This window comes from Dendronephthya gigantea, unplaced genomic scaffold (genome assembly GCF_004324835.1).
Source record: "Dendronephthya gigantea isolate DGI-Jeju-01 unplaced genomic scaffold, DenGig_1.0 000001F, whole genome shotgun sequence".
Lineage (NCBI taxonomy): Eukaryota > Metazoa > Cnidaria > Anthozoa > Malacalcyonacea > Nephtheidae > Dendronephthya > Dendronephthya gigantea.
The window spans coordinates 3,493,024-3,509,991 of record NW_021163011.1 but is presented as its reverse complement, the minus strand read 5'-3'; the positions used below and the strand labels follow the sequence as shown (position 1 = coordinate 3,509,991).

The window sequence follows — 16,968 nt, the reverse complement described above, 5'->3', positions numbered from 1 at the left end:
TTTCAACCGTGTTTTTTTGTTGGGAGATTGGCACTGGTTATCAAATCATTTCCAAAATGGCGAACGATTCAACCACAAACGCTACAGGACGAGAAAAATGTTTAGCAGACCACCGGAAAAAGCTTTTGGAACACCGAGAACTTGAAGCTAAATTGAAGAAAAGTAAGTATAGTTTTTTTTTGAACTAATCTGTGTGTACATTACCCAAAAGAAGTTATTAAAATTACCAGTTTTGTTAGTATTAAAGTCAGTGATAATTTTATTAAGGTATTATTAGATAAACTTATAACTTAATTCCTTTTCACCGATCAACATGGCAAAATTTGTCTTACGGAATAGCATCTGTTAAATAGTTGGAGAATATTTCACTCCCTTCAAAAGTTTTATAACTAACTGTGCAGTTCCTAACGTTTTATTGTGTTTTATAGTGCGTGAAGAATTGAAAGAGTTGGCAAAGGATTATGACAAGTCTGAAAACGACCTTAAAGCTCTTCAGAGCGTTGGACAGGTACAGTATAATAAAAGGGACTGTTACTGTCTGTTTCGTAGTTTGGTCAAAAATAAACTGGCATTAACTAATGATTCATTGATATACACCATCCAAAAAGATTTATCAAAGAACCATTGACCAGCATAACCTGGAAATGGCAATAGAAGCATTTTGAAAAATTTCAATCTTTCTGCAAATTCATTTGGTTTCAAATCCCAAGAACAATTTTTTTTTCAATTTGAAAAGTAACATAATATTTATATTATCAAATATATACATTTGCATACAGCCAATATGTTCAGTTTAGATTAACAACAGTTTTGGTTTAGCAGTGTGTATTTCTTCTTCAGATTGTTGGTGAAGTTCTACGTCAATTAACCGAAGAGAAATGTGAGTTTAGGATGTATATATATATATATTGATTGCACAGTATATTGTGCAAATTGAGTAGCTTAATTATAGATGAATTCAATAATGGCTAGTATTTTGTTTCAAAACATTTACTGTATTAAACGTCCCTGCCTATTTAACGCCTAATAATCCCAAACTATGAATTAAAATATATCCCTACACTGTATACATTCATTATTTTTCATTGATTTATATATGTTGTGCTCAATTTGTAGTTATTGTAAAAGCCACAAATGGACCAAGATATGTTGTTGGTTGCCGAAGACAGGTTGGTGTTTTGTAATGTTTAGAATACCGGTAGTTCAAGAACCATAGGGTGCAAAACTTCTGTTCAATATTTTAGGAATCTAATTTGTCCCCCAAAAATCACCCAACCATATTTTCTATTTTATATATTTAGCTTCGCAAATTGTCCAATTTAGCTTGCGGAAACTCTTCATAATGTCCAGTAAAGTCATAATCATCTGTCATAAAATGACCACATTTACAGAACAGTAAGATGACATTCTTCCTTCCTAGGTGGATAAAAACAAGTTGAAGGCTGGAACCCGAGTGGCATTGGATATGACTACGTTGACAATTATGAGGTATGTTTAGTTATGATAGTATTAACTTACAAGCACATTTGTCTGAACTTGTGAATGTTTCTAAATCATAAACTTTAATTGGCAAAATATGCTACCAACATACTACAACAGCAAGTATTTCATGGCAGGTGTTTACCTCGTGAAGTTGATCCGTTGGTCTATAACATGACCCATGAAGATCCTGGAGATGTGAAATACTCTGATGTTGGTGGATTGGGTGAACAAATACGAGAATTAAGAGAAGTATGTGTTTAATACTTGGCCATTGGATTACCTAAAGCCTTTTCCAATCCACATATAATAATAGGGCCTTAGATTTCAGGTAGGATCAAAGTGACAATTTAAGGACATAAACCATGATTTAATAAGAGTTGTATTACAATATAATGTCTCTAAAATCTTAGTTACCGAAAGCAGGTTGGACTCAATTCAGCGTATATTATATATCTTGTCTAGAATTTTTGTGTTGTCTCCCATTTTTATAATGCCTAATGAAAATGTATTCTTGGTTTAAGGTTATTGAGTTGCCTCTAACTAATCCAGAACTGTTTCTCAGAGTTGGTATTCAGCCTCCAAAAGGATGTTTACTTTATGGACCACCAGGTATACTGTATAAATTTTGTTGATTCTTTACTATACATGTAATTTAATCAAATTGCATTTAGAATTGTAAATAGCTCAATTTGTCAACGAATTGTCAAAGAACATTTTCTTTCCTCTGTAGGAACTGGAAAAACTCTTCTTGCAAAGGCTGTAGCAAGTCAGCTAGACTGTAATTTCTTAAAGGTGGGCTTTAGGTGTCAAACACTCAGCAACACACAAACTTTTTTAAATATATCAGAGCAGCATGCAGAGAGAGAGAGAGAGAGCCTTGGACTAAGCTTATTAATACTCTTGCCGTTTTAAACATGTTTAGGTTGTTTCCAGCGCTATCGTAGACAAATATATCGGCGAAAGTGCAAGACTTATCCGCGAAATGTTCGGTAAGGCTGACACTCGAATCATTCGGGTTTATTTACGACCCAATGCTTAATTTATCATTTTTCATGTACACTTCTATTCACGTGGGGCTTGATTGTTCATTTCCTAGGTTATGCTAAAGATCACGAACCATGCATAATTTTCATGGATGAGATAGACGCTATCGGTAGGTATACGAGAATATATCCAACATTAATCAGGGCACTTACCAGTCGAAACGTCCCAAGTCAAAACGTCCCCAAGTCAAACTGGACACCCGTGCGATAAAGTAGAATATTTGTTATGTAATTTGATTTCTTTAAAGGTGGAAGAAGGTTTTCCGAAGGGACGTCTGCGGACAGAGAGATTCAACGAACTCTTATGGAGGTACATCAACGATTTCTCCAACATGTTCTTGCAACGGGACGTATTTTGTAGAAAGTTGGTCTTGCTTATTGTCTTATGTTCATTTTAGTTGCTGAATCAAATGGATGGTTTTGATCGACTAGGACAGGTCTGTTTCTACCATATGTAGGTGTTGTACATTAGCCAGGTTCAAATTCGACTTCCACTACCTTTACAATTGAGGTGAATACGTCAACCAATCAAATGTGATAATTCTATCAGATTAACCAATCATGAACGCAATAGCGAGGTAGGGTAGTGGAAGTCAAATCTCAACCTCACTAACATTTGCAAATGCATTGGGAAAATTAAACGCAGACTGTACCATCTTTCAATGATCTAATTATATATATATATATATACTGATAGGTTAAAATGATTATGGCAACCAATCGACCCGATACGTTGGATCCCGCGTTGCTTCGTCCTGGACGACTTGATCGTAAAATTGGCAAGTGTACATTTCTTGCCTTTGCTGTGCTTAAAAACATAGATATACGTATTCCTTTCAACTATATGCGTATACATGCAGCTAAAGTTTAGTTAAGGTTTCTCTTCCAAAACAATAAACCTTAAACTCTGAGCTGAAGACATACTTGCTTGCAATGCTTTGATGTTATTAGGATCAGTGACTACAGCCCAATATTCCTTTACGCCCTCAGAGTTTCCGTCTGAGAAGACAACCCAACTTGAATCAGCGGAATATTTGGTACATGAAAGTGCAAAAATCTTAACCAATGTTTAATGCATTTTTAGAAATATCCTTGCCAAATGAACAAGCTCGGATGGATATTCTGAAGATTCACGCCGGTCCAATTACAAAACATGGAGAAATAGGTAATATACGATTACGTAATTGTGGAGTTTCGTGCTAAAGTCTAGCCTGTGAGAATTTTTTAGCCTGATGTTTTTTTGTTTTCTGAAGACTACGAGGCAGTGGTCAAGTTGTCGGATGGTTTTAACGGTGCGGACTTACGGAATGTCTGTACAGAAGCAGGTAATGTTGTTGTTTCAATGAATCTGACTTAATCTGACCTTGTTGAAGCCAGGATGCGGCGTAAACAGGGCTCTTATACATGGAAATTGTTTTACTAAACAAACAACTATAGGTCATTCTTGCTATAGATATATATTGAGCTCACAAAAACAGTTATTCTTATTATTGTCTTGTGTTCTTATATATGATACCTATTGTTATTTTCTGTTTAGGAATGTTTGCCATTCGCGCTGATCGTGATTATGTTGTGCAGGAAGATTTTATGAAAGCTGTCCGCAAAGTTTCCGATAATAAGAAGCTGGAGACGAAATTAGATTACAAACCAGTTTGAACTTGAGACTGCTTCAAATGCCCCTCAAAGAAAGCCAATTATTTCAATACTGATAATATCTAAACGTAGTTCAGGTTTTTAAATAAAGAAAGCCTTTCACAAATGGATGAATGTTTTCCACTGTCTCCTTATATGTAATGTGTTTCCACAATAGACCCTTCTCATAATGACGTCAAACGTGGAATGCCTGATGGTACACGAAGTTTGATTGGCTTGTTAGTTTTGCGAAGCCAATAAAACTTTCGTTTACAGAAATTTCATTTACAGTTTCGTCCACAGACTGTCTATCGTAATGCCCACTTGTAATGTCGCCTTTGTCTTTGACGACCAAGACCTACATGAGGAAGCTATTGTTAATAGTCATTGTAACTGTTCATCCACGTTCTTTTGTATACATACGATAAATTAACGATATGTCCAAGAATTACGGCAGCTGCCATCTGATCCACTTGAAGCAGGCCGCGAACGTGGTCTAAGTTTTGCCAGACTTTCTAAAGCCATGTTCAACTCGGCTATAGTTGACTCTGTGGGAGATTCTGGTAAAGTAGGAAGATGTGCAGCAGACATGGATGGAAATCTTTGCAAATTTAGTTGCTCTAAATGTTCAGGGGTGATTGTTTGAATGGGACTAGGGAAGGTACAATACTGACAGAAGGAGCATGATGGTAACCTTGGGGGTACATCATGAGATGACGGTAGACGTCGGCCACATTCACACAAGACTATGTCAGAATGGTCTATATCTATGCTCGTGTCTTCTATGTCTCCGTCTATGTCATGGTCTTTAGAATATAAAGCTTTGCTATCATCATTCTCTAAGTTCATTCTATCATTGAAGTCAGCTATAACGCTCGATGGAAGGCTTCCAATCAATGGATAGCAGGGAAGGAACCTGCTGTCCTTTTTCTCTTGGACTATATTCCGACTTACATCACAAGTCCTTGTGTCCTTTTTTTCGTCAACGAAGGGATCGAATAGTTCGTTGGAGGAACGAACATTATTAGCATAATCAGCATCCTCCACGACACATCTCCACCGTTTATTCTGCAGTTGACCAAATATAGTCACCGATTTTCCAGCTGGGATGAATGTCTCTGGACAGCCTTTTATCAAGTAATAATCCTTAGACATCGTGGTTTTAAATTCAATTCTAAACATGGTTGTATCTAGAATATAAAAAAGTTAACAAATATATGGCTATAGGTTAGCTTCTTTCAAAGGAACTCCTGAACTATAGGTATATAGATTAAGACGGGGTTATTTACTATTTAGTTCAGTGACTTGTTTGTATAGTATGGTCTGTATGGAGTACGTCGTGTAAAAATATGTTCGGATTTATCACGATAATTATAAAAGTATAAAGGAATGTGTCGTTATAGTTTTGTTTGTTTTAATAATTTACACGCATGCATGATTTGCATCTCAAACTACGTTAATTGCTGACATTAATTGTTAATTGCTTACTTTTAAAGAATTTGCTCTTGTTTTAATTGTTAATTGATAAGATATGTTCAGAAAACACCAAATCACACACAACACAACATTTAGTCATGCATGATTTGTTACCTTGACTCTGGTTATCGATGCCAAGAAATTCTTTCTCCTGTTGTTCTAATTGATAAAGTAGTTTTTCCTTTTCTTTTAACCTCTCCTAAATTGATGGGATTTAAGGTTGAATTTAATATTTTTACACAAGATAATCGGACCGAAAAATTGTTGTGGAACCTCGCAATGTGTCCCCCACAACTTCACTATAGGGCTCCCTCGATTCGAAAACTCTTATTTACGCAGTCGCTAAACGGCTAAAATGTACACATGCAAGTCAAGAACAGATCTAATTGACTGATTGATTGAAACAAGAATTTTCAGCAATGCAGGAATATGCACACTTTTTGCCCAACCCAGTGATCTCATGTGCCTCAGTTGTTTTTGGACAATGATGATAATATAATTGTATATACCCTTAATTCTCTGATTTTCTTGCTTTGATCACTTGGAATCGCTTGCTCTGTCGATGATAATCTGTCTTTATCTTTCTTATTGCTACCTTTGCGTGATAACACACTGTCATGGATAAGATAATAAATCATAAATGATACTGTGAAACTTTCGAATTTTTGACTCATTTGCCGCTAATCTAAACGGCCTTCAAATAACAGGCTTGAGAAGACTTGATTGATGACTGCCTTTTTCCCATGATTGTCGGTCGTTGTCGACAGCAAACACGTAACCGAGTCCGACGACTCTATAGATCACATCAACTACCTTGACATGTTCACAACAACTTCGAATAAATTGAAACCAGAGGCCAGTTGTATAAACTCTACATTTTGCATAGTTAAATCCTAGTTAACTCAGAAATCCGGCACAACTCTTATTGGCCAATTCTATCCTTAACTACAGTTAAAAATTAACTGGTCTTTTATACAACTGGCCCCAGACAGTGAAGTTATAAAGACCGCAGTTTCGTACTTACCGTGTCAACATTTGGTTCGCACTCGGTGTTACCCAACGTATTTTGATTTCTTCTTCACAGTCACTATCTGTTCCAGACGAATCACTGTAATGAGACAACTCTCGTCAAGATCGATTTCAGTATCAAAGTCACGAGTGGTTACGTGGTTTCATTGGCTTTTCCGTACAATAATACATTTAAATATTCAATTCTTCTTCTCATATACTAAAATAGAAAGTTAGCTTTTACATCCATCAAGTATCCGCAGTTTAACTCTACATGAGGAAAATGATGGGCTAATCATGCTTCGTCCAATTCCTAATTTGATCTTTTTTGTCGAAAATACATTTTACGGTAAATGTATTATCCTAGCTCAGTTATTAAATCACTGTAAGCCTTTTTTCTCGAAATTTAACTTGTCTATATTGCTCATATTCCTTATGTTTCTATAGTGTTTCCGTTACTCACAACCGTTCTCCAAAACCTCCGATTAAATCGAGTAAAATCTCGAGCATGTTATTTCGCAACTTACTTCTCAGAGCTTGAATGCAAAATGAGACTATCTTGCCTATCGCTCATGTTGACATCCACCTATACCACTCGTGATGAAGTAAACAACACGTCGGAAACGAATTGTCACTGATGTTTGCAGTTTCACTGCGCAGAATGGCCTTTTCCACTGTGACATCATCCTTTATAGATTATTCAAAACTATATATAGATGCAAGTCTCATAGTTATACATTAAATCTTTCACAAACAGAAAACAGAATGATATTTTTTCTGAAGCAAGACAAAAATACGTGTGAAAGTGTTGAATCATTTATTTGTGTTTTATCAGGAAACCACTTGCCGTGTTTGTTCAAGGTGGCTCCCCACCACTCTCCTCCGCAGAGGCTTTTTGGGTAATCTAACAATAATTGAGAATTATATAATACAATTGAGAATTATATGATATAATTCGTAGTAGCGGGCGGACGGGAGGGAGCTAATAATAGTAGCGGTGAGTGGCGGGCGGACGGGAGGGAGTCGGGCGGTTGCGGGTTGGGGAAAAAAAGAAGGGAAGCCTCTGCCATATAACGTGCGGTTCTTTGGTGTGAAATGCGGTTCTTTGGTTTTGGCGGTTTACTGGTACAATCGATATTATAATGGCTGAGTTCGATAGCGATATAGAAGAAATTGAGCGCTCTTTTCATAATATGAGTCTAGATGGTAAGTATAATATATTAGTTTAATTTTAACAAATGCATAAAATGTTATAATTTACTCAAGTTTATATTAATATTGATGCAAGATTAATTAATATCATTCGATTGCCTTGATATTTTGGCAAGTTTCAGAAGTGAAAGTATTTACATATGTAGTTATGTTAATTTTGCCATTGGCTTGCATATATTAAAATCGTCGTCAGCTACAGGCTACTGTATTTATATATTTTTATCGTATATTTTGTTTTGTTTTTCTGTTTACACCACTGAATGCAAGTGGTTTACACTATACTGGCAGTTCATTGTATAAATCTGTAAACTACAAATTATTATCCATAATTGATTATCCTGAAATTTGTCATAAATCAGATAATGATGAAGATCTTGGTTGTTTGCCAATGCCACTTGAGAGAGATGATGGTAAAGACCTTGCTTGTTTTCCTATGTCTGCTGAGAAGGCTGTGATGAAGACCTTGGCTGTTTGCCCATGCCAATACAGAGTGCTGTATTGACAAGTACTCCAAAGAAGGTGAAACAACGGCAACTAGTACCTGTAGCTGGGAAGCATGATTTGACACCAGATTCAAAAAGACAAAATGAGCCACCTTCAAAGATCATGAATATGCAATCTGGAAGTCCTTTGTTAACATCTGGTAATTATTTCATAAATTATTCTATTGTTATGTACTGTATATTGCAAACCCTGCCTTAAACTGCTTGCTTTATTTTTAGGTAATTTGACAGTCCCCCTCCCCTAAACTGCTGGGTTGAAATGCCCCCTCCCCTCTTTGTTAATTATTAATGAACCTTTAAATGTTAAATTGAAAATTTATTTCAAATATTTAATTATCATATTTTAAATTTATATTGTATTATTAAAATCTACAAAAATGTTTTTTCTTCATAACCTGAACATTTTAGTTTATATGTTTTGTATAACCAGTTGCTATATACAGTATACAGCTAAACACCTAAACCTTATTGTGTTTGAGTTACTTAATGTGTGTTGGTGGATGCACATTCTAGCACAAATTGAAGCTTTCCATTATAGCTATCATAATGTTTGTCATTACAATAAGATAGTAGCACTGTGGTTTAAAATGTAAAAGTACAGTAATATTAATTGAATGTAACATTAACTTTATGTCTGTATACTTAACTTTGTTTTTTTATTGTGTTTTAATAGAGTCATGCGAACTGCCAAAGCCAAGTGGAGTATTTTACAAAAGAAGAAGGGAGAGCTATGTCAAAATGTTGTTAGAGCATTTTGAAGAGAGAGAAGGTGCTCAGGTAAAGCAAGAAGCTGTTATGAAGGTGCTACAGTTGAACAACTACCAAAAAATACAGGCCACAAATGCTGTCAAATTGGCATTTCCAAACTCAATGGTCATTAGAAAAGGTACTGGACCAGACCGCATTCAGCTTTATAAAAATATTTGTATTAAATCGTTTTCTGCACCAGTGTCCACAAGCAATGTTCCCTCACTGGAATTAAACGAAAGTCCAGAGATAGCAAACATCAAGACACTGATATCCAGTGCTACTAATGAACTTGATTTAGCAAGAAAGAATGTTGATGACCATTTATCAAAAAAAATGTAAACAAAGATGTTGTGAAGGCATTGCTACACAAGCAACTAGAAGCACACAACAGACTGCAGGAACTGAATGACTTACTAACAAGTCTACTTCAGAAAGCAATTAACCAGTTAACATCAAAACAGACTCAGTGTGAAAATATTTGTACTTTTGAAGTAGATCAATTACAAAAAGAAATTTCTGTATTCTCTACATTTTTGAACACAGAACTTAGTTCAAAAACATTAACTGAATGTGACCTCACTGGATGTTTTTCCAAATTGACTTCAGATGTTAAAGATAATTGTCCACTTTTGTTTAATGTGCTATGTACTATTTTTCTACACAAGAAAAATGGGCGACCTGTCAGTGAGTATCGTGTCAAGAGTGCAGTCCATGCTTTAGCTATTTTGGTGAGCTTGAGAAATCAAAAACTTACCAACGATTTTAGGCTCATGTTTACATATCTTTGCATATCATTTGGAGCAGGGCTCAGATTTGTCACCATGATGAATCATCTAGGCTTAACGGTGAGCTGGGAGAAGGCCATGAAATTCTTTGACGAGCAGCAAAAGAAACGAGAGAAAGATATTGCCCAGTTATCCCCAGTGAATGTTCCAGTCATTTTGATGATTGACAATATAAACATCTACCGCGGGAAGAGGAAACATTTGCGTCTTTTCAAAAGTGCTGGTCCAACAATGTGGAACTTTACTGGTCAAGCATTGTTAATACCAAATGTAGATGGAATGGATGAAGTACTCAATGAGTAAGGAATCTTGCATAACACCACAAGGTTCAGCGACGGACATGAAGCCAGACGATATTTTTTTAGAGAGTGACGACGAGAAGGCAAAACTATTTAATGCATTTGTTGACAAGTACTTAGTGGAACTTTTAGATATTGCTTTGAACAAACTGCCATTCACTGTGCATCAGTTTAAGGAAATGACTGAGAAGCAGATAGATGCATATATAGCCACTGCCTCTAAATTTCGAGAGCACTGAAAAGTATACGCTAGATATACCAGTAGAAAAGGATCTCCTACCGAATGCATCCCACAGTTCGAAGAGCAATGTACACATATTGCCACTGTCGTTGGAAGATAATAGCACAATCTTTGGAACAATGAGTATTTTGGACAAGCTGTCAAAGGATTTCAGTTTGCCAGAAGGGGGAAAAAATGCAGAATGTGTACCGTTCAACTGCGTTGCTGGTAATTTTGATGTTATTTCTTCAAGGGCGCATTTCGAGCTACTACTTAGCCAAAAGAGTCACGAGCAGAATATGAAGCGGACCGAAAGTCAAATGCGATCGACAAGGAAAACCTTCGACGGACTTACAGAAGACGATTCGCAGGATGACTTTTCGTTTGCTTCTGATGAAGAAGACGCTCCAGGTATTCGTACTTCTACAAAAGAGACCGTTACTCTTGAACGAGAAAGGAATCGCTTTCAGAATGAAGACAAACCATTCTGGGAAGCGTATAATGGTTTAATGCATGAAATGATGAGCGCTAACACTGCAAATTCTGAAGAGACTTACATGATGTCTATTTCGAGCCTTGAAAACAGAGCATTAACAACAGTCAAAGACCATTTGAAACGGAGTCTCTTACATGTAGCTGTTGAACAAGGTCATCAGAACTTTGTAAAGTATCTTGTGGAACTTGGTATGGATGTAAACTGCCGAGAGGGATGTGGTTTGACGCCCCTAAGCCTTGCTGTTCATGGGAAAAACGGTAATATATGCAAGTATTTAGTTGAATCAGGAGCAAAATATTCTGGACCGTTATTTACAAGTGTTCCGTCACCACTCAGCATGGCTAAAGAATTGAATCTTGAGGACATTCAACAAATATTTGAATACGACCAGGTATTGTCAGACGAAGAGGATGATTTCATTCGTTCAATCGATGCAACATTTCAGGAGAGTTTAACCGCAAATGAACATCCTAAAAGAACTGTCCAGCATTTCAACCGAACTGTCCCCGGATTTATAACGCCTATCGTAGGAGACGTTGGAACGTGTAAAACAAATAGCGCGGTTATGTCCAGGTCGAGGTCGTATCAGTGGGTTGGTCTATGTCCTGGTGACCTTCACAACAAAGGTAACAAAGTAAATTACACATGATTACACTCATATATACAGCTATTTCAATTAAGGTTGACATACTGTAGATAATTGTACAATATGAGCGTTAGGTTTATTTAAACATGGGAAACAGATACCCCTCATTATTTTAGCGCTTACATTGCACAAATGTCTATGTCAATACTTTATGTGTCTTACATGTACCAGCTCTACATTACAGACTTCAAGTTTACTACTTTACCTCCCAAACGGACTACATATAGGGGTATGCCGTAATTGTTAATTTATTGTGAAGTATTTGGGAAAGCGTTAACGATGGTGTTGTAAGTTGTAACTGGCATTTTGATAACCTGAGCGGCTGTCATCTTGGACGATCAACTTTCACAAACACTTCACGATATCACAAGGTTCAAACCAAGTTTTTAAAAATTTTTGTTGTTATTGTTGTTTTAGGCTACTTTTGCGAAATGGTATATAAGGTGCATGGTTCATCGGGTTTTCACTATTTGTTATCAGAAGTTCTTAAGCGAAAAAGACTTACACGCGAAGTTTTTAAAAAGAAAAAATTTCAAGAAAATAATCTAGTAAAAGTTAGAGAAGGTATCAACGATGCGTGTAGAGCATACGGTATTGCGGCAGCTCTTCAGTTTACGGGAAGTAACGAGTTTCCTTCAAAAGAACAACTACGTAATACGGGCAGCACAACCACTACGCTGTTATCCAAATTTAAAGAGTGGCTATCAAAATCATGTGAAAATGATGTTGCTTTTAAACACAGAGCTACTTCATTTCTGCTGTATGGTCCCCTCCAGCAAATGTATGACGCGGCAACAGCTAATGGAGATGGTTATGCGCGCGAGGCTGTATATCAAGCTCAGGCTCCCATGTACGCTCAACTAGGTTTCCGTAACTATTACACCGAAGTTTTCCGGCACATTGTTAATTTCTTAGTAAAGTGGCCAGCTGCGACAAGAATTTTGCTGCAGAAGAATTGTTGTGTCAACCTTCTTGGGAAACCTGGTAATGGAATAGAGCTCGACGCTTACGTGGAATCCGAATTAGTACAGCCATTGAAGAATTACGTGTCTAATCACACAACAGTTCATATGTGCGAGCGGCTAATGGCCAACCTGAATATGTTGAAATACATAAGAAGGGCATACATGGAGAAAGAGGGATTTGATGTACACACATACTGCCAGACATTCTGTCCAAGATCCATTACCAGACCAGGTTAAAGGTGCCTGGTTCTGTGTCCAAAAGGCATTTTTTGAAGAAAACGAAAGGAAAGAAATTGAATGCTACTCCCTCGATGGTAAAGGTGATGCAAGTGGAAAAGTCCCCAAGAATTTGATTGATGTGGTCGAGAAAGGTAAAGAGAAGATCAGGGATGGCTTTAAAGCAAAACTGTATGACTCCTTTCCTGATTTGAGGTATAAAATCCTTATGGGATAAGGATTTTATACATCATGATACAATAAGTTTACGAGATAGATCTATCTACCAGTGCATTTGCAGAAATGAAATGCAAGGGTTACACAATAAAGATGTGTGGCAACATTTCGTGCAAAAATTTGGGGGAAAACTCGCACTTCTGATTGTTAAGCATCACAATCATATCACATATGGATTTTATTGTCCATATAGTACAATTTTGTGAACTGCACAGTTGCCCTTGAAATTGTGTAACTAACTTGGCATTTGTTTACTGTTTTATGTATATATTACTGTGGGAAATGGAAAACACAGCAGTGGCAAAACTATATATATAGCAACTGGTCATTGGCAGTGACATACCACCCAACTTTCTTATAAAGTTTGGTGCACATAAAACGATTCTAAGAAAAACAATTAGTGGTGTAATTTGTAGTGTCTCTTATTTTTCATCAAATTGCATCCTAAAACAATTAGTGGTGTGATTTGTGGTGTCCCTTATTTTTCATCAAATTGCATCTTAAACCAGAATCAGATTTGTGTGCAACCATCTTTACTATAGATTGTGAACAATGCATTAATATATACAATTACCTACTAATATATTTAGTTAATCTTAAGTGCAGTTTAAATGTATGCTGTTGCCACTACTTTACATGCCCATCAATAAAACACCTTACAAGAGTCATTTGATAAATTCTGAATGTTCCCAATTGTTAGGTATGTTGATGATAATCTATCCTCTACATGCTGAACATGTTCATTCAAAAATCCTTTGAAGATCAAAAAATGTACAAAGTGTGTAAGAACTGAAATGTTTCGGAAATTGGCCTTACCCTTTCCATACTGTGGAACCATGTGAAATCCACTACTAACAATATCTTTCGCCTTGGAACCCATATACGTCATTGTCAGCATGCTGACCTTTACTTTGCTCTGGATTGCAACCATACTTGTCAAGCATGCCAGTATGCTTTTTGCTTCATTTGTGAAATCCTTGATTTGGTGGGTAATTTCTTTTTGACAGATATCACACAATTTGCATGCACCACCTGGCAATTCTGAAAAATATTTTGTAATAAACTGTGTTCTGCAAATTGAACGCTCCATACAAAAACTTGTAATAGCATTAAGAAGAATATGCTTGTTTTCTTTAAATTGCTCTGATGACAATTGAGATATGTTCTTTAAATGGAACATCCTATCACCAAAACGAAATAATAAAATGCAATCACATCTGTGTCCATCACGGCCTCCTCTCCCGGACTCCTGTATATAATCTTCTAAAGATGAAGGAAGAGTTAGATGAATTACAAACCGAACATCTTTTTTGTCTATCCCCATTCCAAATGCGTTTGTGCTACATATAACTCTGACCTTGTTTTCTAGCCAAAGCAAAGCATTTTGCATCCTTTGTCCACCCTCCATCCCTGCATGGTAGTATGTAGCTGTCACACCATGTTCTTTTAGAGTAAATGCAATTTCGACAGTATCTGCTTGGGTAGCACAATAAATTATACCACATACATCTGCAAAATCATCTTCAATTATTTTACAGACTTGTTCTTTAGCTTTATTATCCTTGTTAACAACTGAATAGATTAGATTTTCTCTTCTACATGGCATCTTCACTACCTTTGGGTTATCCATCTCAAGTGTTTGTTTAATTGCATCCAAAGTTTCAGTTGTTGCTGTGCCGGTAAGTGCTATAATTGGAACATTGTAGCTCCGTAAGGTACCAAGCTGCTGGTAGGCTGGGCGAAATTCCTTACCCCATGTGCTAATACAATGTGCTTCATCTATGATGAAAAAACTCAATCTGTTCTCATGACTAATCTGACTCAAGCAATGTTTCAATTGTTCAGTTACAATAGCTTCTGGGCTAATGAACAAAAACTGATATTGACAATCTGGCTGTTTCAGATTATGTAATATATTCTGTCTTTCATTATCAGTTAGCATTGTGTTGTAATAGCATGTGTTGATTCCACATTGTTGTAGTCTTGCAACTTGGTCACTCATTAACATAATAAGAGGTGATACTACAAATGCCAAGCCAGGTGTCATTAGACAAGGAAGAGTATATATAACTGTTTTACCACCACCTGTTGGAATAATTACAACTGTATCTTCTCCAGACAAATAAACTCAATAGCTTCACCTTGGCCTGGTCTGAATTCTTGATGTCCAAAAACTGTTTGGAGAAACTGCAAAGGTGTCTTACATTCTCGAGAAATTTGCATTTGCAAGCACTTGTCTGGCACAGGTGTTTGATGTCTTGGCAATAACATAGACTGCAATAGATACAAACAAGAAATACTACTTTATACAATTATTTTAAATTATTTGAAATTTTAAATGCCTGCACAATTTAAAGCAACGCCAACGAGTATTCAATTAAAAAGACTAAACTTAAATATCCACATGCTACAGGAACCCTGGCAAGTATTAATGTATGTTGCAAATTTTAAAAACGGTAACTTACCCTCTTAGGGGAAACAAAACATTCAGCATAAATTTTTGCACATGCATCCCAAAGTTTAAAACATTGGCCAAGGTGATCAGTTACACTAGAAGATATTTTAACTCGAACATGACAAGGATTCCCGCTAAGATGTTTTAGAATGCCACTGTGTTTCAAATATAAGCCATATAATTTTGCTGCCTCCCGTCTCGTGCTTGCCATAACTTTAAGAGTAGTCATCTTGTTAGCCAAATTTTCAGTAATGTGTTCCACCGAAAACTCCTCGTACTTTTGCAAACTGCAACAGTTCACATTCTGAAATATAAATATTTTAATAGATATTTATATTTTGCCTATTGTGTGCGCAAAGATCAGTTTGTGCAGTTGTGGTTTTGTGCTTTTACTGCTCATAAAAATTAAAATTGACAAAATTACAAAAGTAAAGAGATAAACATTAACTTACTGCTTCGCCGCGAATCTTGGCTAGTTTTTGCAATACACTGAAAGTTTCCTGCCCATGCAAGTCTTGAAATAGCAACCTACATTCTTTAACAAGTCTTTCGTCAAGGGCCATATGTCGATGTTTCACCCGAAAATGTTGAATTAAACCTGCATCTTCTAAATAAAATTTTATTTCTTTCGTATTTTCATAACATTTAGAACAGATTACTTTACCGGAAACATTCGCTTCTTGAAATGGTCTGGTAGTCAACGACAAAACATTCTTTGTTTGATTTATAGTCTCATCCATATTTATTTTGAAAAATATTCATGAGATGATACGTAATTATAATATGATATGTAATTTGACGCCATATTGGAAACATTATATGGCAGAGGCTTCTCAAATTTCATTTTTCAACCCGCAACCGCCCGACTCCCTCCCGTCCGCCCGCCACTCACCGCTACTATTATTAGCTCCCTCCCGTCCGCCCGCTACTACGAATTATATCATATAATTCTCAATTGTATTATATAATTCTCAATTATTGTTAGATTACCCAAAAAGCCTCTGCGGAGGAGAGTGGCTCCCCACGGTTTTACTTTACGTAATATATTAACACATAACTTCACCAACCGTTCTGTATTTATCTAAGTTGTGACTTTAACCTAACTAGCCATTTCTGATCAATTATTGTAATCGGTAGGAAAGACCAATTGCTCGTATCGAATTCATAACCATCATCGATCCTTTATCTACCCTAAAACCGCAGGTACGGCGTCACGGCGAGGTTGTTTCTTTAGCTGGAAGGAACGTTCCATGTACATATGATTTCTAGTTTTTTGGGGCTTGACGTAACCACGGGCATAACATTCTGTTAGAAAACGCTTAAATTACTATCGTGAAAGAACAGTTTTTATACATGATTCTCTCAGAAGGAATGTTGGCCCTGGCAATGTTACCTTTTTAACTGAATCGGTTCTTTTTTTCAACTTCCCACCGCTCGTTTCCAGGCGTGTAAACGCCCTTGCAACGAGGTGTGTCCCCCAAACAAACCTAAGTGGGCCTTGGTAATGACCGCCAGATACTGTGGGTCATTCGGATAGATACTC

General features: G+C 36.5%; 4 protein-coding genes across 4 annotated transcripts; 1 reads left to right on the top strand and 3 right to left on the bottom strand.

Annotated features, from left to right (window-relative positions):
* Positions 1-48: 48 nt before the first annotated feature.
* Positions 49-4,283, top strand: LOC114523580 (26S proteasome regulatory subunit 10B). The gene is made up of 16 exons (XM_028544551.1): positions 49-162; positions 429-508; positions 841-880; positions 1,117-1,169; positions 1,421-1,488; positions 1,617-1,731; positions 2,004-2,091; positions 2,213-2,274; positions 2,405-2,471; positions 2,579-2,635; positions 2,774-2,835; positions 2,924-2,962; positions 3,223-3,304; positions 3,610-3,690; positions 3,779-3,850; positions 4,063-4,283. Exons 1-16 carry the CDS (start codon positions 57-59, stop codon positions 4,179-4,181), a joined length of 1,191 nt encoding a protein of 396 aa, XP_028400352.1. The 5' UTR covers positions 49-56; the 3' UTR covers positions 4,182-4,283.
* Positions 4,207-5,821, bottom strand: LOC114523587. The gene is made up of 2 exons (XM_028544564.1): positions 5,748-5,821; positions 4,207-5,347 (listed from the first exon to the last, which is right to left on the bottom strand). The coding sequence occupies exon 2, from the start codon at positions 5,337-5,339 to the stop codon at positions 4,587-4,589; it is 753 nt and encodes a 250-aa protein (XP_028400365.1). The 5' UTR covers positions 5,340-5,347; positions 5,748-5,821; the 3' UTR covers positions 4,207-4,586.
* Positions 5,822-7,211: 1,390 nt separating this feature from the next.
* LOC114530793 lies at positions 7,212-16,905 on the bottom strand. The gene is made up of 6 exons (XM_028552417.1): positions 16,819-16,905; positions 15,878-16,730; positions 15,436-15,729; positions 15,112-15,244; positions 7,439-7,545; positions 7,212-7,328 (listed from the first exon to the last, which is right to left on the bottom strand). Exons 2-6 carry the CDS (start codon positions 16,163-16,165, stop codon positions 7,212-7,214), a joined length of 939 nt encoding a protein of 312 aa, XP_028408218.1. The 5' UTR covers positions 16,166-16,730; positions 16,819-16,905.
* LOC114526138 (ATP-dependent DNA helicase Q-like 4B) lies at positions 13,435-15,082 on the bottom strand. Its single transcript, XM_028547658.1, has 2 exons — positions 14,328-15,082; positions 13,435-14,233 (listed from the first exon to the last, which is right to left on the bottom strand). The coding sequence occupies exons 1-2, from the start codon at positions 15,015-15,017 to the stop codon at positions 14,138-14,140; spliced, it is 786 nt and encodes a 261-aa protein (XP_028403459.1). The 5' UTR covers positions 15,018-15,082; the 3' UTR covers positions 13,435-14,137.
* Positions 16,906-16,968: the final 63 nt, after the last annotated feature.

Coding starts and splice junctions, on each gene's coding strand:
- LOC114523580 (XM_028544551.1), top strand. CDS start 57: ATGGCGAACGATTCAACCACAAACGCTACAGGACGAGAAAAATGTTTA. Junction 1,170..1,420: donor TTGTTGGTTGCCGAAGACAG/GTTGGTGTTTTG, acceptor CTTCCTTCCTAG/GTGGATAAAAACAAGTTGAA. Junction 2,836..2,923: donor TTCAACGAACTCTTATGGAG/GTACATCAACGA, acceptor TGTTCATTTTAG/TTGCTGAATCAAATGGATGG.
- LOC114523587 (XM_028544564.1), bottom strand. CDS start 5,339: ATGTTTAGAATTGAATTTAAAACCACGATGTCTAAGGATTATTACTTG.
- LOC114526138 (XM_028547658.1), bottom strand. CDS start 15,017: ATGACACCTGGCTTGGCATTTGTAGTATCACCTCTTATTATGTTAATG. Junction 14,234..14,327: donor TGCTTTGGCTAGAAAACAAG/GTCAGAGTTATA, acceptor CTTCATCTTTAG/AAGATTATATACAGGAGTCC.
- LOC114530793 (XM_028552417.1), bottom strand. CDS start 16,165: ATGGATGAGACTATAAATCAAACAAAGAATGTTTTGTCGTTGACTACC. Junction 15,730..15,877: donor CCAAGATTCGCGGCGAAGCA/GTAAGTTAATGT, acceptor TTTATATTTCAG/AATGTGAACTGTTGCAGTTT. Junction 15,245..15,435: donor GTTTTGTTTCCCCTAAGAGG/GTAAGTTACCGT, acceptor TATCTATTGCAG/TCTATGTTATTGCCAAGACA.